Source organism: Melospiza melodia, chromosome 31, assembly GCF_035770615.1.
Source record: "Melospiza melodia melodia isolate bMelMel2 chromosome 31, bMelMel2.pri, whole genome shotgun sequence".
In the NCBI taxonomy this organism is placed as follows: Eukaryota; Metazoa; Chordata; class Aves; order Passeriformes; family Passerellidae; genus Melospiza; species Melospiza melodia.
In genome coordinates, this window is record NC_086224.1 from 1,149,491 (window position 1) to 1,173,677 (window position 24,187).

At 54.3% G+C, this 24,187-nt stretch overlaps 2 protein-coding genes across 2 annotated transcripts; both read right to left on the reverse strand.

Annotated features, from left to right (window-relative positions):
- Window positions 1-607: 607 nt before the first annotated feature.
- On the reverse strand, window positions 608-2,123 carry APOF (apolipoprotein F). The gene is given in 5 exon segments (XM_063179207.1): window positions 608-1,047; window positions 1,129-1,653; window positions 1,725-1,779; window positions 1,782-1,852; window positions 2,095-2,123. Coding segments are annotated over 5 exon segments (1,059 nt in total). The 3' UTR covers window positions 608-668.
- TIMELESS (timeless circadian regulator) lies at window positions 1,902-23,194 on the reverse strand. The gene is given in 36 exon segments (XM_063179406.1): window positions 1,902-2,360; window positions 2,893-2,996; window positions 3,103-3,139; window positions 3,221-3,359; window positions 5,190-5,308; window positions 5,381-5,449; window positions 5,568-5,733; window positions 6,581-6,729; window positions 6,802-6,884; window positions 6,965-7,088; window positions 7,171-7,256; window positions 8,094-8,245; window positions 9,699-9,900; window positions 11,731-11,851; window positions 12,934-13,031; window positions 13,816-13,967; window positions 14,792-14,917; window positions 15,539-15,708; window positions 16,567-16,662; window positions 16,665-16,669; window positions 17,255-17,368; window positions 17,370-17,470; window positions 17,868-17,929; window positions 17,932-18,004; window positions 18,006-18,037; window positions 18,870-18,963; window positions 19,049-19,080; window positions 19,083-19,311; window positions 19,313-19,408; window positions 20,570-20,671; window positions 21,570-21,613; window positions 21,616-21,631; window positions 21,706-21,820; window positions 22,607-22,694; window positions 22,697-22,759; window positions 22,825-23,194. Coding segments are annotated over 36 exon segments (3,669 nt in total). The 5' UTR covers window positions 22,922-23,194; the 3' UTR covers window positions 1,902-2,247.
- Window positions 23,195-24,187: the final 993 nt, after the last annotated feature.

A 24,187-nucleotide genomic window follows, 5' to 3' on the forward strand; every position in this document is an offset into this window, starting at 1 on the left:
GGGACAGAGACGGAGGGGACAGGGGCAGGCCATTGGGACAGGGACAGAGCCAGGGGGACAGAGAGCGACAGAGCCAGGGGGATGGGGACAGCCTGGGGACCGGGACAGGCCATGGGGATAGGAGGACAGTGACAGCAGCAGGTCATGGGGACAGAGCCAGGGGGATGGGGACAGCCTGGGGATAGAGACAGCCTGGGAACGCGGACAGAGCCATGGGGACCAGGACTGAGCTTTAGGGACAGGTTATGGGAGCAGGGATAGAGCCCTGGGATCAGAGCTATGGGGACAGGGACAGGCCATTGGGACAGCAAGATGAGCAATGGGGACAGGCCATGGGGATGGGAACAAAGCATGGGGACAACTGTGGGGACAGTGACAAGCTGTGGGGACAGTGGTACAGAGTCAGGGAGACAGGGAAAAACTGCAGGGATGGGGACGGGGACAGGGCCATGGGGAGAGGGACAGGACAAGGCAGTGTGGCCACTGGGATGGGGACAGGGCTGGGGCTGTAGCGACAGGGACAAGCCCAGCCCAGCTGCCACCACGTGCCTCAAGCCACCACATGGCCAAGCTCCGGCCGCCCCGGGGCAGGGTGACCCCGCATCGATCCGTCCCCAAACACCGACCCGCCAGCAGCACCTGCCACACGTGCCCCTTTCTTTATTCATTCACACGATGACCACGGCGCCGCTGTGCGCGGTGGGCACCGGCGAGGGCTCCCCGGCCGAGGTGAAATACCCGATGAGCGCCCTCACCCCGGCCTTGAGCCCCGGCTGCAGCCCCAGCTGCACCCCCATGGCCACCGGTCCCCCCAAACCGCCCGTGAGCGCCGCCAGCCCCGCGTAACCCAAATCCTCGGCGGCTTCCAGCGCCCGGGTGGACGCCGTGGATTCGCAGCCCTGGAAGGCGAAGTAGACGCTGGTGCCGAGGTTGTAGAAGGTGCTGACTCCCGGTACCCAATCCAGCACCCGGTGTGCCTCCCGTTCCCCCGGTGGGCTGCAGGCATCCTCATCCTCCCGTCGGTGCCGCCGCACGGTGCCGCGAGCATCCTCATCCTCATCGTCATCCTCCCGCCGGTGTCTCCGCACGGTGCCGCGGGCATCCTCATCCTCATCCTCACCCTCCCTGCTGCGGCACGGCGGGAATTCCCGGTTTTCCGGGCTCGGGGGTGGCGCGGGCTCCGTGCCGTTGTGCTCCGTGCCTGGCACGGGGGGATCCGCACAGGCAGAGCCCCCCGGGCTCAGTGCCAGCCTGAGCAGCAGCAGCGCCAGCGGTGGCGGCGGGGCAGGAGCGCCCGGTACCCGCGCCAGCCCCCGCAGCAGCGCCGCGGCCGTGGCGGTGCCCACATCCCGTGCCAGCTCCAGCGTCTCGGCCTCAGCCTGGGGGGCACAGCCGGCTTTGAGCAGTGCCAGGGTCAGGGCAGCGCGGGCCAGCCCGCGGGGCAGCGCTGGCAGCCGGGAGAAGCCGGGGAGGCGATGAGGATGAAGGCTTTGGCACGGTGCCCGCGGTGGGACGGGCTCTGCCAGCGCTGCCAGCTCTGCCAGCAGTGCCCGGTCACCATCAGCCAGCGCGGGGGTGATGATGGACGCAGCCATGGCGTGGCTGAGGATGAGGAGAGGGAGGAAGAGCAGAATGCAGGGCATGGTGGCGGCGCTGGGAGAAGGACAGAGCCCTGTTAGACCCCTGTGCCCGCAGCCCCCCATGCCCACCCTGTGCCACCTCACCTGTCCTGCTGTCCCCTGTCCTGCTGTCCCCTCCCCTGGCCGGTCACTGCGGCCAGCCCGGCCTCGTGACCCCTTTATAGCCCTGGTTATCAGGGAATTGCGACACAGGGACAGGGACCGGGCACTCCCTGAGGCCAGGGAGGCTCCGAGCCCCCTGCAGACCCACACACACCCAAGGAGGGCAAAAGTCACTTGTGTTTATTTAGGCCTTGTCTAGATTTAAAAAGTTTTAAGAAGAAAAAAAAAAAATCCAAAACCCCGACAGATGAGGAAAAAAGGAGGAAATTTGGGGTAAAACAGGGAGATGGTGACAGCAGGGGAAGGTGGAGAAACTGGTTGGTTGTGCAGCTTTTAAAAACAGCATCAAAACCTGCAGAAGGCAATCTGTAGAAACCCCATAAAACCTAGAAAACCCAAGAAAAACTGCAGAAACCCAAGAAAAACTGTAGAAAAGCTGCAGAAATCCAATAAAATCTGCAAAAAGCCCAGGAAACAGCACAAGGCCTGGGCACAGGGAAGCTTCTCAGTCCTCCTCCTCTTCCAGGCAGCGGATGCGCTTCCTCCTCCCCCGGGGCTGTGGATCTTCCTCATCCTCATCCTCCTCAGAGCGAGGAGCTGGTGGGGGTGGCTCGGTTCCTGTGGATGGAGGGAGAGGGGAGAGGGCTGAGCCCCCCAGGGATGTGACAAAGGGGACAGGGACAGGACAGCCCCAATCCCAGGAGCGAGCAGAGGGGCTGAACCCGATAGTGGGGCCCTGGAAAAATGTTAAACTAGACTCTGAAACGTTAGGCTTTGTGTTTTCCCAGATCATTGCACCTGCATAAGCAGTACATAAATGATTTAATTGTTAGATGTGATGATTGTTTAGCAATTAAATATAATTATTATATTTAAGAAGAAGAATCATGTAAGAAGAATCATGAGGAACTATGTTGGAAATTTAAGGGGGGCTATGCTTGGCTGAAATCTATGTAAACAATAGAACAATATAAGTTTAATAATTAACATGCAAGTTAAATAACGATAGAATATAAAAACACGATCATGTCGAATGTATGGGCAGAGTCAGATTTGGGTGGAAAATACCCCTGATTCCCAGAGCTCTGGATAAAAAGCACCAACATAATTATTTTCATGATTATGTGTTTCTGAACGCTAACAAACCCACCTGAGCTCCCACCATCCTCATCCTCATCCTCACTGGCGAGCTCCCGGCGCCTCTTGGTGCGCGCCAGCACCGGGCTGGGGACAGGGACAGGGACAGGCTCCTCACTGCAGGGACAATGCAGGGGGGCTGAATCCCCTCCCCAGGCAGGGAGAAGACCCCTCCCCAAAAAAACCAGCACCCCAAAAGCTGAGATGGGGGCTCTGCTCTCACCTCTCCGAGTCTGATCCCAGCGCTGCCATCAGCGGCTCTGCAGAGGGGCACAAGGAGAGGGGGGCTCGGAGCCAGCCCAAATCTGGGGGTCCCACACCCCCCCAGCCCCACCCCTCACCTGCAGCCCCGTCCTGGGGGCACCTGGGGGGCTCTGGAAGGTTCTGGGGGGATCCTGGGGGGTCACGGTGGGCGATGGAGGCGGCGGCACGACGGAGCTGCTGCGGGGTGAGGGCGGCCGGGATGCGCCAGAAGGATTCCTGGGGGAGAGGGGGACATTGCAGGGCCATGATAGTTTCTGAAAATTCCCTACGATTTTTATCCTAAAGTGTACCCACGATATTTTCTGCAAATTCCCTTTGCCGGGGTTTTTTTCCTAAGGTGCAGCCGTGATATTTTCTGAAAAATCCCTTTACCAGGATTTTCCTCCTAAGGTGTAGCCATGATATTTTCTAAAAAATCCCTTTGCCAGGATTTTTTTGATGAAAAATCCCTTTGCCAGGATTTTTCTCCTAAAGTGTAGCCATGATATTTTCTGAAAAATCCCTTTGCCAGGACTTTTTTCCCAAGGTGAGCCATGATATTTTCTGAAAAATCCCAAGGATTCTTCTCTTAAGGTGTAGCCCATGGTATTTTCTGAAAAATCCCTTTGCTATGATCTTTTGTCCTAAGGTGTAGCCATGATATTTTCTGAAAAATCCCTAAGATTTTCTCCAAAGGTGTAGCCACACTATTTTCTGAAAAATCCCTTTGCTAGTAACATGTAGCCATGATATTTTCTGAAAAATCTCTAGGATTTTTCTCCTAAGTTGTAGCCATGATATTTTCTGAAAAATCCCTTTGATGGGTTTTGCTCCTAAGGTGCAGCCATGATATTTTCTGAAAAATCCTGAGTATTTTTTCTCCTGAGAAGCTGAGAGGCCTCAGAAATTAAATGTAAACAATAATTTTCTGCTGCTGTGGAATGCAACAGGTGCATCTTTGATTGGTCTCATGTGGTTGTTTTTAATTAATGGCCAAGCACCGTCCGGCTGTCTCAGACTCTCTGAGAGTCACAAGATTTTATTATTTTATCCTTTCTATTTTATTATTACTTATTATTTTAATAATAGTAATTTTATTATTATTTATCCTTTCTATTCTGTGCTAGGAATAGAATGGATAAATAATTTACTATTATTTATTTTCTGTTTTATTATTATTTCTGATTTTAATAATAATAATTTTATTATTTATATTTTCTATTCCTTGCTAGCCTTCTGATGAAATATTTTCTTATATTCTTTTAGTATAATTTTAATATATTATTTTCTTTTAATATAACATATATATATATATATATATATCTTTTAATGTAATATATTTATCATAAAATAATAAATCAGCCTTTTGAAACATGGAGATAAGCTTCTCATCTCTTCCCTTGTTGGGGTTGTCCGCAAACTTTCCACAGGGATGGGGACAAGAGATGGGGACAGGGATGGGGACAGGGGATGGGAACAAAGGGATGAATGGGGATAGGGATGGGGACAGGGATGGGGACAAGGGGATGGGGACAGGGATGGGGACAAGGGGATGGATGGGGACAAGGGGGAATGGGGACAAGGGGATGGATGGGGACAGGGATGGATGGCAACAAGGACGGGGACAGGGATGGGGACAAGGGGATGGGGACAAGGGGAAGGGGACAAAGATGGGGACAGGAATGGGGACAAGGGGATGGGGACAGGGATGGGGACAAGGGGATGGGGACAAGGGGAAATGGGGACAAGGATGGATGGGGATAGGGATGGGGACAAGGGGATGGGGACAGGGATGGGGACAAGGGGAAATGGGGACAAGGATGGATGGGGATAGGGATGGGGACAAGAGGATGGGGACAAGGGGATGGGGACAAGGGGATGGATGGGGACAAGGGGATGGATGGGGACAAGGGGATGGATGGGAACAGGGATGGATGGCAACAAGGACGGGGACAGGGATGGGGACAGGAGGATGGGGACAGGGATGCATGGGAACAGAGATGGGGACGGGGCAGGACGGGGACAGGGCAGGATGGGGACAGGGCAGGATGGGGACAGGGACCTCACCTGCTCGCTGGCGGGCGGCCGCAGCCCCAGCTGCCGCAGAAGGTTCCGGAAGCGCCGATCCTCCATGGCATCCTCGTTCTCCTCCGTGAGCGGCACCAGCGGCACCGGGTGGGACACACCTGGGGTGGGACAGCACAGTCAGGGGGACCCCGACCCCACAACCCACCCCAGCCCACCCTGACCCCGCTCACCGTCCTCCTCTCGGTCCTCTGCTGCTCTCCTCAGGCAGTTCTGCAGCCACCGCAGGGGCCCGGCCAGCCCTGGGGACACCAGAAGGTGACAAAGGATCCAGCAGGGTCCATCAGGATCCAGCAGGGTCCATCAGGGTCCCCCCCCTCAGCCAAGCCCAGCTGGGGGGTCTGGAGCCCCCCCACCCACCTTCCTGATGCAGGTGCTGCGCCAGGTCCTGCCCAGCCCCTTCCTCAGGCACCCAGCGCTCTTCTGTGAGGCCTTCATCATCCTCATCCTCCTCTTCCTCCTCCTCGCTGTCCTCATCCTCTCCTGAGCTGTCTTGGGCTGGCATGGCCAGGACACCTGGGGCAGCCTGTGGGAGCCAGCAGGGTTTGGGTGTCCCATGGGTGGGGACAGGAACATTTGGGTGTCCCCAAGATGGGGACAGGCCATGTTTGGGTGCCACCAGGATGGGGACAGCACCCCCAGGGCAGTGCCCAGCACCCTCCAGCCCCCAGGATGGGGACAGGTCACATTTGGGTGCCCCCAGGGTGGGGACAGGCCACATTTGGGTGGCCCCAGGATGAGGACAGGCCACATTTGGGTGCCCTCAGGATGAGGACAGGTCACATTTGGGTGCTCTCAGGATGGGGACAGACCCTGTCTGGGTGTTCCCAGGGTGGGACAGGCCATGTTTGGGTGCCCTCAGGATGGGGACAGACCATGTTTGCGTGTCCCCAGGATGGGGACAGGCCATGTTTGCGTGTCCCCAGGATGGGGACAGGCCATGTTTGGGTGCCACCAGGATGGGGACAGCATCCCCAGGGCACAGCCCAGCACCCTCCAGCCCACAGGATGGGGACAGGCCACATTTGGGTGCCCCCAAGATGGGGACAGGCCATGTTTGGGTGTCCCAGGGTGGGACAGGCCACATTTGGGTGCCCCCAAGATGGGGACAGGCCATGTTTGGGTGTCCCAGGGTGGGACAGGCCACATTTGGGTGCCCCCAGAATGAGGACAGGCCACATTTGGATGCCCCCAGGATGGGAACAGGCCACATTTGGATGCCCCCAGGATGAGGACAGGCCATGTTTGGGTGCCCCAGGATGGGGACAGGCCACATTTGGGTGCCCCCAAGATGGGGACAGGCCACATTTGGGTGCCCTCAGGATGGGGACAGCACCCCCAGGGCCCAGCCCAGCACCTCCAGCCCCCCATACCTGCCCAGGGCCGTGCCCTTGGCTCTTCCTCCTGCGTTTCTTGTAGAGCTCCTTGCGCTCAGCCACCAGCCCCAGCCCCAGCAGCTTCTCCACCACGCGAGCCCGCGAGCGCCGCGCCGTCAGGTGCTTCATGATGTTCCCCAGGACGTCTGTGGGGAGCAGGGTCAGGCTGGGGAGGCCACAGGGGAATTTTTGGGGTCTACCCCTCGTGTCCAGCTCACCATCCGAGCCCTGGAACTCCTCGAAGAGCCGCGTCAGCTCCTCCTCCTGCTCCTGCGTCCACAGCACGATGCGGGTGCCTTTCCTGGGGGTGGGAAACAGTTGTGGGTCAGTTCTGTCCCTGGGGGTCCCTGCCCTGCCCCTGGGGGGGGGTCCCTGACCCACCTCTCCCTCGGGAAGTCCTTGGCACTGCTGGCCAGCCCCATCCTCACCAGCTGCTTCACCACCTGCCTGCGCGTCCGTCCAGGTGAGGGGAGCTGGGCCAGGATGGCAGCGATGATGTCCCCACCTGTGGGACAGCAAGGGTGAAGGGACAGAGCCCCCGCCACCCCTCAGGGGTCCCACTGAGACCCCAGAGACCCCCCCAGTACCTTCCATCTCCTTGTATTTCCAGTAGAGCTCCCGCAGCTCCTGCTCCTCCTGAGGGGTCCAGGGGGGCACCCGGCTCCGGGTGGTCCTGGGGAGGGGGAGAAGGGAGGGGAGGATGTCCCAGAGATCTTTTTATGAAAATCCTTTCTTTAGGATTTTTTCTTCTTGAGAAGCTGAGAGGCCTCAAGAACAAAATATAAACATTGATTATCTGCTGCTGTGGGATGCAACAGGTGCATCTGTGATTGGTCTCATGTGGTTGTTTGTAATTAATGGCCAATCACAGTGAGCTGGCTTGGACACAGAGCCTGAGCCACAAACCTTTGTTATCATTCTTTCTGCTTCTATACTTAGCTAGCCTTCTGATGAGAACCTTTTCTTCTATTTAGTATAGTTTTAATGTAATATATATCATAAAATAATAAATCAGCCGTCGGAAACATGGAGTCGGATCCTCGTCTCTTCCCTCGCCCAAAAATCTCTGTGACCACCATCACAGGAGAAGGGAGAGCAGCCCCCTCCTGTCACAGACAACTTTTATGAAAAATCCTGTCCTTAGGATTTTTCCTCCTGAGAAGCTGAGAGGCTCCAAGAACAAAATGTAAAGAATGATTATCTACTGCTGTGGAATGCAACAGGTGGATTTGTGATCAGTCTCATGTGGTTGCTTCTAATTAATGGCCAATCACAGTGAGCTGGCTCGGACACAGCGCCTGAGCCACAAACCTCTGTTATCATTCTTTCCTATTCTATTCTTAGCCAGCCTTCTGATGAAACCTTTCTTCTATTCTTTTAGCATCGTTTTAATGTAATATATATCTCAAAATAATAAATCAAGCCTTCTGAAACATGGAGTCAGTTCCTCATCTCTTCCCTCACCCAAGAGCCCCTGTGGCCACCCTCACACCCTCCCTGCCCCACTCACCCCTCTCCCTCCTGCAGGGAGCTGTAGCCCTGGGTCATCTCACCCACAATGGCAGGGCTCTTCCAGAAGAGCAGCTCCACAAAAGCTTTTTTGTTGGTGGCCGCCAGCGCAAAGAACTTGCCCAGGATGAACTTGGCCAAGGTCACCAGCTCCTGGGGACAGCAGGAGGGAGAGAGGGGCTGGGGGACAGCAGGGACAGCGAGTGGCAGTGGAGATGACACTGGGGATGAACAGTAGGGCTGGAGGATACTGGGGGCTGGGAGTGGGGCTGAGGGAACTTTGGATGCAGAGCTGGGGAACACCAGGGATGGAGAGAGGGGCTGGGGGATGTGGGGACAGAGAGAGTGGGGCTGGGGGACAGCAGGGACTGAGCTGGGCTGGAGGATGCCAGGGACGGAGAATGGGGCCAGGGGCTGCACAGAGCAGGGCTGGGAGATGCTGGGGACTGAATGGGGCAGGGACAGAGCAAGGACTGGGAGATTCTGGGGGCAAAGAAGGGCTGGAGGCTGCAGGGACAGAGCAAAGACTGGGAGATTCTGGGGGCTCAGTGGGGCTGGAGATGCTGGGGACTGAGTGGGGCAGGGACAGAGCAAAGATTGGGAGATTCTGGGGACTGAGTGGGGTTGGGAGATTTTGGGGACTGATGAGGGCTGGGAGATTCTGGGGACTGTGTGTGGCAGAGACAGAGAAAAGATTGGGAGATTCTGGGGGCTCAGTGGGACTGGGAGATTCTGGGGACTGAGTGGGGCTGGGAGATTCTGGGGACTGAGTGGGGCAGGGACAGAGCAAAGATTGGGAGATTCTGGGGACTGAGTGGGCTTGGGAGATTTTGGGGACTGACGAGGGCTGGGAGATTCTGGGGACTGTGTGTGGCAGAGACAGAGAAAAGATTGGGAGATTCTGGGGGCTCAGTGGGACTGGGAGATTCTGGGGACTGAGTGGGGCTGGGAGATTCTGGGGACTGAGTGGGGCAGGGACAGAGCAAAGATTGGGAGATTCTGGGGACTGAGTGGGGTTGGGAGATTTTGGGGACTGACAAGGGCTGGGAGATTCTGGGGACTGTGTGTGGCAGAGACAGAGGAAAGATTGGGAGATTCTGGGGGCTCAGTGGGACTGGGAGATTCTGGGGGCTCGGTGGGGCTGGGAGATTCTGGGGACTGAGTGGGGCAGGGACAGAGCAAAGATTGGGAGATTCTGGGGACTGAGTGGGCTTGGGAGATTTTGGGGACTGACGAGGGCTGGGAGATTCTGGGGACTGTGTGTGGCAGAGACAGAGAAAAGATTGGGAGATTCTGGGGGCTCAGTGGGACTGGGAGATTCCTGGGGACTGAGGGCTGCAGGGACTGAGTGGGGCTGGGAGATTCTGGGGACTGAGTGGGGCAGGGACAGAGCAAGGACTGGGAGATTCTGGGGTTGAGTGGAGCTGGGGGCTGCAGGGACTGAGTGGGGCTGGGGGCTGCAAGGACAGACCCTCCCGGGCTGGGGGATTCTGGGGACTGAGTGGGGCAGGGACAGAGCAAGGATTGGGGGATTTTGGGGACAGAGCAGGGCTGGGGGCTGCAGGGACAGACCCTCCCGGGCTGGGGGCTGCAGGGACAGACCGACCTGGTGCGCGGCCGCCGCGGGGTCGCTGAGCAGGCGGTGGAAGAGGGCGAAGAGGGAGAGCTGGAAGAGCAGGGGCTCCATGCGCAGGTCGCGGGCCAGGCGGTGCAGCAGCCGCGCGGCGCAGTGGTTGGTGCGGGCGCTGTTCCGGGCGTAGCCGCGCAGCAGCAGCACCAGCGCCCGCACCACGGGGGCACAGGCAAACCTGCGGCAGTGCTGTCACTGGGCTGCCCCTCAGCAGGACCCCACAGTGTCACAGACGTCTTTTCATTAAAATCTTTTCATTAAAAATTTGTCCTGCTGAGAAGCTTCAGCCACAAAATGTGAACAACTGTTATCTGCTGCTGTGGAATGCAACAAGTGCGTCTGTGATTGACCCATTTTAGATGTTTACAATTAATGGCCAACCACAGCCCAGTCAGCTTAAACTCTCTAAGACACAAACTTTTATTATTCATTCCTTTCTATTCTTAGCTTAGTTAGCCTTCTGAGATGAAGCTTTTCCTTCTATTCTTTTTATTATAGTATTTCCTTCTATTCTTTTTATTATAGAATACTATAGTATTCTCTTGCTATAGTAATAATGTCATATATATATCATAAATAATAATGTAATAATGTAATATATATATCATAAAATAATAAATCAAGCCTTCTGAAACATAAAGTCAAATCCTCGTCTCTCCCCTCATCCAAAAACCCCTGTGACCACTGTCACACCACAGCCCTCCCCACAAGCCATTCTTGTGGGAATCCCATAAAATTAGAGGGAAAATCAGAGGGTTTTGGGGAAAGCTGCGAAAGGCAGGCCTCAGATACAGGAGAACTGTGAGCAGAGCTAAAGCAGCAGCCATGAGATAGGTCAGAGGAAAGTTTTGAATTAAGACATTGGAATTGACAAGACTTTTCCGAACAATGACTTGTGAATATTGTCAGGCTTAATTTATGCCCTTTCAACTCGACTTTCACAGCTTAAAATTGCTGTGTTGCAATATAGCAATGCTTAGTGCAAGCAAGAACATGCTTTAAGCAAGTAATAAGCAGAAATATTATAGTAAGGCTATGAAACACAAGTAATAAATGACACGATTATGAAGGTTCCTTTTAGATGAACAGAGAGAGAGAATTGTGGGAATCAACAAAATCAGAGGGTTTTGGGGAAAGCTGCAAAAGGCAGGCCTCAGATACAGCAGAACTGTGGTTAGAGCTAAGCAGCAGCCATGAGATAGGTCAGAGGAAAGTTTTGAATTAAGACATTGGAATTGACAAGACTTTTCCGAACAATGACTTGTGAATATTGTCAGGCTTAATTTATGCCCTTTCAACTCAACTTTCACAGCTTAAAATTGCTGTGTTGCAATATAGCAATGCTTAGTGCAAGCAAGAACATGCTTTAAGCAAGTAATAAGCAGAAATATTATAGTAAGGCTATGAAACACAAGTAATAAACGACACGATTATGAAGGTTCCTTTTAGGTGAACAGAGAGGGAGAATTGTGGGAATCAACAAAATCAGAGGGTTTTGGGGAAAGCTGCAAAAGGCAGGCCTCAGATACAGCAGAACTGTGGTTAGAGCTAAGCAGCAGCCATGAGATAGGTCAGCAGAAAAATTATTTAAACTGTAGAAAAGCAAGGACAAATGGAACAATGGTCTGTGTATTAATGCTTGTCTTAATAGCTCTCTAAGCTGCAGCAAGTTTATCTAGTGAGATATTAGGAAAGTTAAAGCTTAATAATGGAGCTCTGTGCGTTGTGTTCTAAGGCTTACAAGTAAGTATTGTATTGGAAATAAGCAAGCATTGTTTTAACCATTGTTTTATGGTGATTGGATACTGTCAATGTGCTTTTGCTTTGTGTGATTGGTCAAGAAGCTTATAAAGTGAGTTGTAACATTCGGTTTTTTGGCCTGCTGCCTGGATTGTGAGCTGGTGTCATCTTCCCATTGTCATAACCACGGAATGAGACTGATGCTGGAAAATAAAACAGCTCAAGGCACTTTCCACAGCAATAGCCCTCAGCCAACATCAATTCTCACCGCTTCAGGTAGTCGAGGAAGTTGAATTCCTTCTCTGACACCTGCATGGTTTGCTCCTCCTCTTCCTCGTCCTCCTCTTCTTCTTCTTCCTCCGGCTCTTCAGGCTCAGTGGGTGTGTGCCCTGTAGTGGGATGTGTCACAGACATCTTTTTTGAAAAATCCTTTCCTTGCGAATTTTCCTCCTGAGAAGTTGAGAGGCCTCAGGAACAAAATGTAAACATTGATTATCTGCTGCTGTGGAATGCAACAGGTGCATCTGTGATTGGCCCATGTTGGATGTTTGTGATTAATGGCCAATCACAGTCAGCTGGCTCAGACAGAGAGACGAGCCACAAACTTTTGTTATCATTCTTTCCTATTCTATTCTTAGCTAAGCCTTCTGATGAAACCCTTTCTTGTATTCTTTTAGTATAGTTTTAATGTAATATATATCATAAAATAATAGATCAAGCCTTCTGAAACATGGAGTCAGATCCTCATCTCTTCCCTCATCCTAAGACCCCTGCGAACACGGTCACAGGGATGTGCTGAGGGTCTGCAGTGCCCCATCCCAAATTTTCCCACTTCCAGGGTCATAGGTGGGGACTTGTTGGAGCTCAGGACATCTCTCTGGATGTCCCTGCCAGGGGGCTCAGAGACCCAGAGCACCTGTGGGTTTGATTATGACCTGTGGAGCAAATTACCAGCTTTGTATGAAGACCTGAAAGCCACAGAAGTTTAAGTAGTGTAATAATAAAAATTATTATATATATAGAAATAGATATATATAAATAAATAATAAAATTTTCACTAGGTGAAAAAGTAGATTTTGGGGTTTTTAGAATAGAGGTTTTGGGGACAAGATGGAGGGACTTGGGCGTGTCCAGCCTTTCTTCTTCTTCTTCTCTATCTCCATCTTCTGCTGTGACGGTGGCACTTTAGGATTGGTTTAGAGTAGAAACTCACTAACATAGGTGGTGGGTATTAGAAAGTAATTGTAAACATGTTATGTTTGTTAAAATTGTTAAACATGTTTGTTAAAATTGTTAAAGATGTTACACGCAGTTTTTTGTATAAAGAGATAACACCGCGGTGAGCCTGGAATTGTCCTGCTGGACCTCAGCAGGGCAGGAGAAAAATTTTTATAGATAAGATGTAATAAACAGAGACTTTTCACATATTTCAGGGCTGCAATAAACTGCAAACCTCCCGAGAGGGACTCACTGGGCAGGGCAGCGACGAGGATCTCCCTCAGCAGCCGCGTCTCCTCTTCTGGCCCCACATCCGCGGATCCAAACACGTCCCCTTCAGGCCAGACCTCCCTGGGGACAGAGGGGACAGGTTGGCACTGTGTCCCCATGCCCCAGGGACAAGATGGGCACCACGGTGCTGGTACCCGTGTAAACAAAAATCCACAACTTTTGTGAAAGTTGTAAAGCCGGTATGATTATTACAGTGCTGGACGCATGTGGGAATTTTAAATTCTTTTAAAATTACATGTGTACTTCTGGGAACTTCAGGTCCTTTTTTATCTCCTTCTCAAATACATATGCATACAATTTCACAATAGGTTGTGAAAGGGACAAGATGGACACCACGGTGCTGGTACCTGTGTTTTGTGGAGGCAGCTAAACTCCACAACTTTTGTGAAAGTTGTAAAGCTGGTATGTTTTTATGTGGGAATTCTTCTTTTAATATGACATGCGTACTTCTGGGAACTTCAGGTCCCTTTTTATCCTTCTGGGAACTTCAGGTCCCTTTTTATCACCTTCTCAAATACATATGCATACAATTTCATGATAGGTTCATACATATTCATTTTTACGATTTTCGCGTGACATTTGCCATTAGTTCTTCTTTATCAGAAAGAATTCTTAGGTCAGAAAGAATTCTTAGGTCAGCAGGTTGAGCTGCTCTCAGAGCAGTCTCTGTTACTCTCTATCACTTTTTATCTCTCCCCTCCTTATCTCTGTCCTTCACTGAAGCAGTTTCTCTGAGCTTAGGCTTTTGCAGTCAGACCACACAGCAAACTACATACCTAAAAGACGTACATTCCACTTAAATCAAAATGGATTTCTACCCTGGAAAATCTCCACTCAGCCTCACCTGGCCGAGCGCAGCAGCTGCAGGGCCTGGGGCACACGGGAATCCCTCAGGCACTCCTGGATCCTCAGCAGAGCCTCCGCCCGCTGCTCCTCCACCGGCGTCTCCGAGGTGGCATCGAAGGGCACCACGTCCTCGGGCAGGGGCACCTCACCCTGTGTAAGGAATAGAATATGGGTAAATAAAGGAAGTATAGAAAGTAATCTTATCCCCTAAAGAGTTGCAGCTGAGCCAATTACTAAAGATTAGAAGCAATAATCAATAAGAAGAGTGTTATAAAATAGTGGATTGGTTAGTTGAGGGGAACTGGAGTCAGTTGGCTACTGTGAGGACAAGGAAGAGTCAGTGCCTAGAGGAACTGCTTACAAGAAACATCAAGGAGGAAGGAAACTCTAGCAACATGGAACCCTTGCAATATAGTAGCAATAGAAACTCCTGCAATACAATGACAACAAATGGTGACCCCGACGTGATTTGGGAGAGATGATCCGGTGGATTTGGGGAAACAGGATTCAACTACATAACCCCATGGATTTGGGGAAAAGGACTTGAATACTAAACTATTGGTAAAATATATAAATTGCAGCTATTAATGTTTGTTAAATATGAGCATAAAAGATTATGAAGATAAGTACGTTGTAAACTGAGAAAAGCTGCAAAACTGAACTGACATTTAAAAATACGTACTTGAAACATTTAGAAATGTATATTTGAAACATTTAGAAATATATATTTGAAATATAATGTGCTGTTTGAACATTTGTATGACAAATGGAACAAGGAGGAGTCAGTGCCTACAGGAGCTGCCTACAAGGAACATCAAGGAGGTACAAAACTCCAGCAACATGGAACCCTTGCAATATAATGGCAATAGAAACTCCTGCAATGTAATGACAGCAGCCCTGGGGCAGGACAGGGTTATGCTGTGCCCCACCAGCACCCCCAGAACTCCCCATGAGGCTGAACCCTTCCCTGGTACCTCCAGGCAGGCCTGGACCTGCGGGGCCAATCCTTCCCAGAGCTGCTCCAGCTCCTCGGCGCTGGGTGGGGCAGGGACTGCAGGCACATGAGGCTTCTTCTTCTTCTTCCTCCTCACACGCTTGCTCTGGGGGGGCAAGGATGGGGTTAAGAGAGGCTGCCTGACCCCCCAGGGACCCCCAAGCAGGACAGCCATGTCTCTGTCTCTCTGGGAACTATAAAGTGTTGGTCCTACAATGCATTTCCTTTACTGAAGCTATGAAATCTATTTGCTGCTTTTAAATAATTTTTAAAGCCATATTCATTTTACAGTCCACTCTCTCCCTTAGGGTTTATTTGCCCAGCCTATTCATGAATAAAATACTTGTAGGAATTATTCCTGAAATCTTCATAAATATAAATAAATATACAATATATAATATATAATAATAAATCAGCCTTTCTGAAACATGGAGTCAAGATTCTCGTCTCTTCTTTCTCGTCTTTTCTATTATTTTAGTATAGTTTTAATATAATACACATTATATATATATTTAATAATATATATAATAAATATTTTTATTACAAATATTTAATATCATATATATATATATATATATTAAAAAAAAAAACAAATCAGCTATTCTGAAACACGGATTCAGATTCTCATCTCTTCCCACATCGGTGCTGCCAGCAAAATTCCACGCACTTAAATCTAACAAATTAAAACTCATCTCAGGCTGGTGTCAAGCACCAAATCCCACCCCACCTGCACCACAAGGTTGGCACGGCCGCGGCAGAAGCGCTCCAGCATGCGCAGGAAGAGGTGAGCTGTCTCCACCAGGTCCTTCAGGAAGCTCCGGGGCTGTTTGGTCTCGTCAAACTTGCGGAAGAGCGTGAGGAAGAGCTCCCGGTATTCCATCAGGTAGAAGATGTTGCCTGAGGAGGAAGGTGGCAGTGGGAAAAGGTGGGTCAGGGACACCCCAGGTGTTGTTGTGTGGTTTTTATCTGGCGTGTTTATTGTTTGATTTGTGGTTTTTCTCGCCCTATTTTTACAGTGACACAGGCCTGCCTTTGTGATTTAATTGAGCCAAGGTTTCAGTTTATCTGTTTGTTACTTACCACCTTTGCTATTTAATTGAGACAAGATTTCAGTTTATGTAGGGGGATAGAATATAAGTAAATAAAGGAATATAGAATGTAATCTTATCCCCTAAAGAGTTGCAGCTCAGCTAATTGTTAAGGATTAGGAGCAGGCCTAATGTTAACTGTAGCCAATAAGAAGAGTGTTACAAAAGATTAGATTGGTTGGTTGAGGAAAACTGGAGTCAGTTGTGAGGAGGAGTCAGTGCCTAGAGCAGCTGCCTACAAGAAACACCAAGGAGGAACAAAATTCTAGCAACATGGAACCCTTGCAATATAATGATAATAAGTTTATCTCTTTGTTACTTAGCTACTTCCTGCCAAGTTTCAGACCCCTTCCCCTCACATCCAGCTGTTAACCCCTCCTATCCCAAGCAGTTTTCCTCCCTTGTGTTCCACCCCCAGTTCTCCTGATTAGTCTGAACGTCGTATCCTCCCTTGAGACCTGCCCCCCCTCTTTATAAGCTTGTTGTTTGCCCTCAGTTTGAGGTCTGGGACCCCAGAATTGAGAGTTTTAACATCAAATAAATTAACTCAGTGCACCTCAGGTCCATGCTGTGCCTTTTTGTTCTGCCACTGACAGCTGGGATTCTGCAGAGCCTGAGAGAAGGGGACTGTTGACCCAGGGATGGACATAAGGACAGAAGGACTCACTCTTGATGACCTGGCTGCTGTCCCTCACCGCCTGCTCCGGGTAGCGATCCATCTCCTGCAGCGTCCTCAGCAGCTCCTGGTATGCCTTCAGGGCAGGTGCATCCTGGGCATGGCAGGGAGTGGGGGGTCACAGGTGTCCAGGGGGTCACAGGTAGTTGGGGGGGTCCCAAGCACCAGAGGATCCCAAAAAGTTGAGGGTGCCTGACAGCAAGGGGTGTCCAGGTGTCTCGGAGGTACCTCAGGTACTCTGAAGGACCCAGGTCCTCCAGACGGTCCCAGACACCATGGGAGTCTCAAGGAGAACACCAAGGTACTAGAACTTACCACCAAAGGGTATCCAGGTCCCCAAAAGGTCCTAAACACCATGAGGAGCCTCAAGGAGGACTCTCAGGTATTGGGATTCACCACCAAAGGTGTCCCCAGGTGCCCTGGGGTCTCCCAGGTGCCCAGAAGGTCCCAGACACCATAGGGAGTCTCAGGTGCTCAAGGAGAACCCTAGGTACTGGGATTCACCACCAAAGGTGTCCAGGTGTCCAAGGGGTTCCGGCACTGGGGGTATCTCAGTACTGTGGTGGTCCCAGGTCTCCAGAAGGTTCCAAACACCATGAGAAGTCTCAAGGAGACCCCAGGTACTGGGATTCACCACCAAAGGGTGTCCCAGTTTCCCTGGAGCATCCCAAATGCTCACCTACGGGCCCAGGTTGTTGCCTCCTTCTTGTCCATCAGTGCCATCTCATAGTAGGTGGTGAGGTTCTGCTCGATGAAGTGGAAGGCTCGGACGCCCACGGTCTCGGACACCAGCTCGGCCGGAAGCCCTGGAGCGGTTGAAGGCCATGAAGAAGGAGGTGGCCCACAGGTAATAGGTCTCATCATGCTCCTGAGCCTTCTCTCTCACCAGCTGGTCCTGGGGCAACCAGAGGGTCTCAATGGGGGTCCCACAGGCTGGACAGGGGTTCCCAGCCCTCCCAGTCTCAATGGGGGTCCCACAGGTTGGAGAGGGGTTCCCATCCCTCCCAGCTATGAAGAAGGAGGTGGCCCACAGGTAATAACTCTCATTGTGCTGCTGAGCCTTCTCCTGCACCAGCTGGTCCTGGGGCAACCAGGGGGTCTCAACGGGGGGTCCCACAGCCTGGGGAGGGGTTCCCATCCCTCCCAGCCATGAAGAAGGAGGTGGCCCACAGGTACAGGTCTCATCGTGCTGCTGAGCTTTCTCCCTCACCAACTGGTCCTGGGGGCAACCAGGGGGTTTCAGCAGGGGTCCCACAGCCTGGAGAGAGGTTCCCGGCCCTCCAAACCCTCACCTTGACCAGCAGCATCAGGCGGTTGTAGCAGTCCTGCAGGAAGTCCTGGCAGAAGCGGCGCAGAAGAGCCGCACGTTGCGGGCGGAGCGGCGGGAGGGCTCGGCCTCGGGGGCGGGCTGCCGGCGCCGGGGCAGCCGCCCGCGGCTCCTTGCCCAGGTCGTGGCTGTAAGCTCTTGAGCTGCACAGGGATGGAGTGGACGGATTTACCCCTGTGGTGCCTGTCTCTGTGGCACGCACTGTGTCCCTGTCCTGGAGCCTGACCATCATCACACTCCTGTTTCTGCAACCCCACCACATCCCTGGTTCTGTGCTCCACATCCATCTTCCTAGATCCCGTATCCCACCTGTGTTCCTGTCCCTGTGCCCCCCCCCACATTGCCATCCCAATGACCTCTGCCACGTCCCCATCCCAGTGTCCCCCACCATGCACCTGGCCCCATGTCCCCACAGTGTGTCCTTGTCCCAACAGCCCCTCTACATTCCTGGCCCTGTGCCCCCACCCACAATCCCATCTCAATGACCTCTGCCACATCCTGTACCCTGTGCCACATCCCAGTGCCACATCCTACACCCATCCCTGTCCCCGTGCCCCCATACCGTGTCCCCAGCCGTGTGCCACATCCCCAGCACTACGTTCACACCCATCCCTGTCCCCATGCCCCCTGCCCCTCACCACATTCCTGCATCCTGTGCCACATCCCCGGGGCCATGTTCCACACCCAACCCTGTCCCCGTGCCCCCTGCCACATCCCCAGCCCTGTGCCACGTCCCAGTGCCACATTCCACACCCATCCCTGTCCCTCCTGCCACGTCCCCAGGCCCTGTGCCACATCCTCAGTGCCACATTCCACACCCATCCCTTGTCCCTCCCTGCCACAATCCCGGTGCCACATTCCACACCCATCCCTCTCCCTCCTGCCATGTCCCCAGCCCTGTGCCACATCCTCGGTGCCACATTCCACACCCATCCCTGTCCCCCACAGCCCCATCCCCTTGCCCCACACTCACATTGTGCAGCCCCCTTGTGGAACACCACATCCCTGTCCCCGATGGACTTGACGCCCTGCAGGACGTAGGAGCCACAAAACGAGAATGCCTGGGCAGGGGACAAGTGACAGAGGTTCAATGATGCTGTCCCCACTTTGGGGTCCCATCCTGCCACAGGGGTGCCCCCTCCTCACCTCGGATGTGCGTTGCAGTGCCCGGCTCCTCTCTCCGCCATCTCCCTCTGCCTCAAGCTCTGCAGCTCCCGCGTGTCCTCCCCGTGCTCAGCCCCTGCTGTCCCCTGTCCCATCGCTGCCAGCTCCTCCGGCTCTGCCAGCAGCTCTGTCAGCACCCTGGGGCTCTGCCACCCAGCCCTGCCACCCCTGGCCCGGCTCACCTGCTCACGGAACATCAGGGAGATGATCTCCAGGACGTGCAGGGCCCACTGCTGCTCCACCTGGGGCGCTGGCCAGGAACTTCAGCAGGTCGTCCATGCCGCTGATGTGCAGAGCCCACAGCACCCGGTCGTGCACGCTGGCATCGCCATCCACGCCCAGCTGGGGATGGAGGAGAGGTGTCTGTCAGTGCCAGGGGGCTCAGAGACCCTGGCACACAGTCCAGAGCACCTCGGGTTGATTGTGACCCCTAGAGCAAATTACCAGCTTTGGATAAGGACCTGAAAGTCACAGAAGCTTAAATAGGATAATAATAAAATTATCACTAGGTGAAAAAGCAGATTTTGGGGGCTCAGAGGACCCGGCACACAGTCCAGAGCACCTCGGGTTTGATTGTGACCCCTAGAAGCAAATTACCAGCTTTGTATGAGAACCTGAAAGTAACAGAAGTTTAAATAGCATAATAATAAAATTATCACAGGGTGAAAATGGAGATTTTGGATTTTTGGAATGGGGTTATGGGGGCAAGACGGAGGAATTTGTGCGTGTCCAGCCTTTATTCTTCTTGGTCTCCATCTTCTGCTGTGATGGTGGCACTTTAGGATTGGTTTAGAGTAGAGAGAAACCTGTCTAACATAGGTGATAGGTATTGGAAAGTAATTGTAAATATTGTACACACAGTTTTTAGAATAAAAAACTAACACCACCCCAAGGGCTGGAAACAATCACCAGCTTTGTGTGAGGAGTTACAAGCCACAAGAGTTTGAGAAGAATGATAGTGAATTTATCACAGGGTGAAAATGTAGAATTTTGGGGATTAGAATGGGGGTTCAGGAGGCAAGATGCAGAATGTGGGCATGTCCTGTCCTTCTTCTCCTTCTTCTTGTTCTCCATTTTCTGCTGTGATGGTGGCACTTTGGGATTGGTTTTAGAATAGAGTGCACTGTCTAACATAGGTGATAGGTATTGGGAAGCAATCATAAATACATTATAGGTAGTTGTAGTATAAAAGTGAAAATATAGATTTTAGGATTTTTGGTATGGGGGTTTATGGGGACAAGATGGAGGAATTTGGGCATGTCTAGCCTTTCTTCTTCTTCTTCTTGGCCTCCATCTTCTGCAGTGATGTTGGCACTTTGGGATTGGTTTAGAATAGAAGTGCACTGTCTAACACAGGTGATAGGCATTGGGAATTAAGTGTAAATATGTTACGCATAGTTTGTAGTATAAAGAGTGAAAATGTAGATTAACAACCAAACTCTGGAGAGGTGTCAGGGTCCCCACTGAGGCTGTCGGGGGGGCAGGGGAGGGCCCTGCGGGTACCTGCTCCTCCGTGGGGTCGGGGGGCACGTGCAGCACATTGCGCACCAGCAGCAGGATCCTCTCGATCAGCAGCGCGTCCTCCTCCTGCCGCTGCTCCCAGTCCTGGGGGGACACGGCTGTCAGGGACCCCCACAGCCCACTGGGGTTCCTGGCAGGGAAGGACCCCACAGGCCTACAGGACAGACCCCACAGCCGCCAGGGACCCCCAATAGGGACAGACAGACAGACCCCACAGCCCTGCAGGACAGACCCTACAGCCGCCAGGGACCCCAATAGGGACAGACAGACCCCACAGCCCTGCAGGACAGACCCCACAACCCCTGAGGGATTGCCAATAGGGACAGAACCCACAACCCCTGAGGGACCCCCAATAGGGACAGACCCCACAACCCCTGAGGGACCCCCAATAGGAACAGACCCCACAACCCCTGAGGGATCCCCAATAGGGACAGACCCCACAACCCCTGAGGGACCCCCAATAGGGACAGACCCCACAACCCTGAGGGACCCCCAATAGGAACAGACCCCACAGCCCTGAGGGATCCCCAATAGGGACAGACCCACAGCCCCTGAGGGACACCCAATAGGGACAGATCCCACAACCCCTGAGGGACCCCAATAGGACAGACCCCCACAACCCCTGAGGGACCCCAATAGGGACAGACCCCACAACCCCTGAGGGACCCCAATAGGAACAGACCCCACAGCCCCTGAGGGGATCCCCAAAAGGGACAGACCCCACAACCCCTGAGGGATCCCCAAAAGGGACAGACCCCACAACCCCTGAGGATCTCAGGGACACCAAATATGGACAGACCCCACGGCCCCTGAGGGACCCCAATTATGGACAGACCCCACAACCCCAGGGACCCGTGGCAGTGATGGATCCTGGAGCCCTGGTAATTCAAAAACCCTGCAGCCCCCACAGGAACCCCAGCAGGAAAGCCCCCACAGCCCCTTGAGGGACCCCCACAAGGAACAGCCCCCAAGGGGAACTCACCAGCTGCAGGAGGTTGTAGAGCTTCTCACTGAGCACCCCAAACACTTCTCATTCGCAAAAGCCTGCAGAGACCCCAAATGAGCAAGGGAACGTGGGCAAAGCCCCCTGCCCACGCCATGTCCCTGGGCAAACTCACCTCCTTGTAGGCCTGCAGGTAGGACAGCACCTGCAGAAAGTGGTGGCGGGAGGTGGCATCAGCTGGCACCTTCCCAAAGCACAGCAGGGCCGGCTGGGTCAGGTTCACCATCAACCTGGGAGGGAATGGAGCGCTCTGAGAGACCCCTGCCCACCAAACAGACCCACAGGACCACCTGGGTCAGGTTCACCATCAACCTGGAAGAGACCCCTGCCCCCCAAGGAGCCCTCACAGGACCACCCCTGACCCAGGCCAGCTTCACCTTCAACCTGTGAGAGACCCCTGCCCACCAAGGAGCCCCCAAAGGGCCACCCTGGGCCAGCTGGGTCAGGTTCACCATCAACCTGGGAGGGAATAGAGCGCTCTGAGAGACCCCTGCCCACCAAACAGACCCCACAGGACCACCTGGTCAGGTTCACCATCAACCTGGGAGAGACCCCTGCCCACCAAGGAGCCCTCACAGAGCCACCCAGGTCAGGTTCACCATCAGCCTGGGGGAAAATGGAGAGCTCTGAGAGACCCCTGCCCACCAAGGAGCCCCCACAGAGCCACCCAGCCAGCTGGGTCAGGTTCACCATCAACCTGGGAGGGAGGGGGAGGGCTGTGAGAGACCCCTGCCCACCAAGGAGCCCTCACAGAGCCACCTGGCCAGGTTCACCATCAACCTGTGAGAGACCCCTGTCCACCAAGGAGCCCCCAAAGGGCCACCCTGGGCCAGCTGGGTCAGGTTCACCATCAACCTGGGAGGGAATGGAGCGCTCTGAGAGACCCTGCCCACCAAGGAGCCCACACAGAGCCACCAGGGTCAGGTTCACCATCAACTGTGATGGAGTGGAGGGCTTCTGAGAGACCCCTGACCCACCAAGGAGCCACCCCTGACCCCAACCCCGCCCTTTTTTACCTGATAACAGCATCAAAGAGCACTTTCTCCTGGGGGTACTGCACCAGGATGGGCAGGAGATCGTTCTGCAGGATTTGGGCTGCCCCAGCTGCTGCCGCACGTCCCGGGTCTCATCCTCATGGCGCAGGTACCGGATCAGGTCCTTGACGCTCTCTGGGGACACGGAGCCGTCAGTCCCCGCCGTTCCCGGTTTCCCCCCCGCCCCGGTGCCCACCTACCGAGGCAGTCGGGCTCCCGGTGGTAAACGTCGCCCTCCAGGTAGCCCAGGGCGCTGCAGGTGGCCAGGAGCTCGCAGTTCATCATGTACCAGTCCATGCAGCGCGGGGCTGCGCACCGGATCGGTACCGGGGGTCACCTGCGGGCCACCGTCAGCACCGGGGACCCCCGGTTCGTTCTCCCACCCGTTCTGGGCCTCCCCCGGTACAGGCAGATCCCGGGGCACTCTCCGGTCCCAGTTTCCCCAACACCGATGAAAACTCCCAGGGCTGGTCCCGCTCGGTACCGGAGCCCACCGATCCCACAGCAACCCCCAGGCTCCGTGTACCACCTCGATCTCAGGGCACCTCCCGTTCCGGTCCACCCCAATACCGGCGCATCCGCAGCCCCGGCGCACCCCAAGCCCGGTTCCTCCGGTTCCATATCACCCCCCGGTTTGGATCCCCTCCCGGTCACGGACTAAACCCCGGTCCCCAGTCGGTCCCGGTGCCTTCTCGGTCCCGGAGCATTCCTGACCCTCCCGCCCCATCCCGGTATCTCACCCCCCATTTTTCCCCGGACCTCCCTGATCCCGGAGCACCCGGAGGCTCCGGTTCCCCCAATCCCGTATCAATCCCCCCCCCGGTTCCCGAACCACCCCCCGGTTTCGGTGGCCCCGGATCCCCCCCAATCCCTGCTCCCTGGCCATCCCGGGACACTCCGGGCCATCCCCGCACACTCCCCGCTCCCGGCCCCCCCGATGCAGTTTCCCCCCGGTCCGCTCACCGCCGCCCCGTCCCCGCCGCGCTCCCGGTCCCGGTGCGGTGGGCGGCGTTACACAACCGGCCCAGTTTCCCGCGGGCCGAGGCCCGCCCCGCCGCACCCTTCAAGCGGCAACACCTCCTGCGGGGCCCGGCGGCCCCTCTGGTCCCCCCATCCCCTTCCGCACACCCCCGCCGCCCACCACGGGCACAAACCGGCGGCTCGGTGTCTCGGGGAGCCCCCAATTTCCCGCCCTCGCTCCCCGGCCCGCGGCGCTGAGGGGTGGTAGATGGGAGGGGCTCATTGAGGGGAAGGGACACTGTGGCGGCGTTGCCCTTTTAAGACCGGCGCTGGCTGGGCGGGGCCTGCCCGGGGCGCGGGAACGGGCGGCCCCTCCCGCCACCCGCCGGGCGGGCTTCCGGTGTCCCCCCCTAATCCTCGGTCCCTCCCGGTTCCCGGTGCCGGGCACGGCCGCGAGCGGTTACCAAAATAAAAGAGCAGGTTTAATTCACCGAACACAGAAGTCCCGCCGCGGCGAGGCGGGGCGGGGCGGCCCCGGCCCGGTACGGGCGGCCCCGGGCAGCCCGGTTGGCCGGTTCCCGGCAGCAGCGGGGCCCCGCCGCC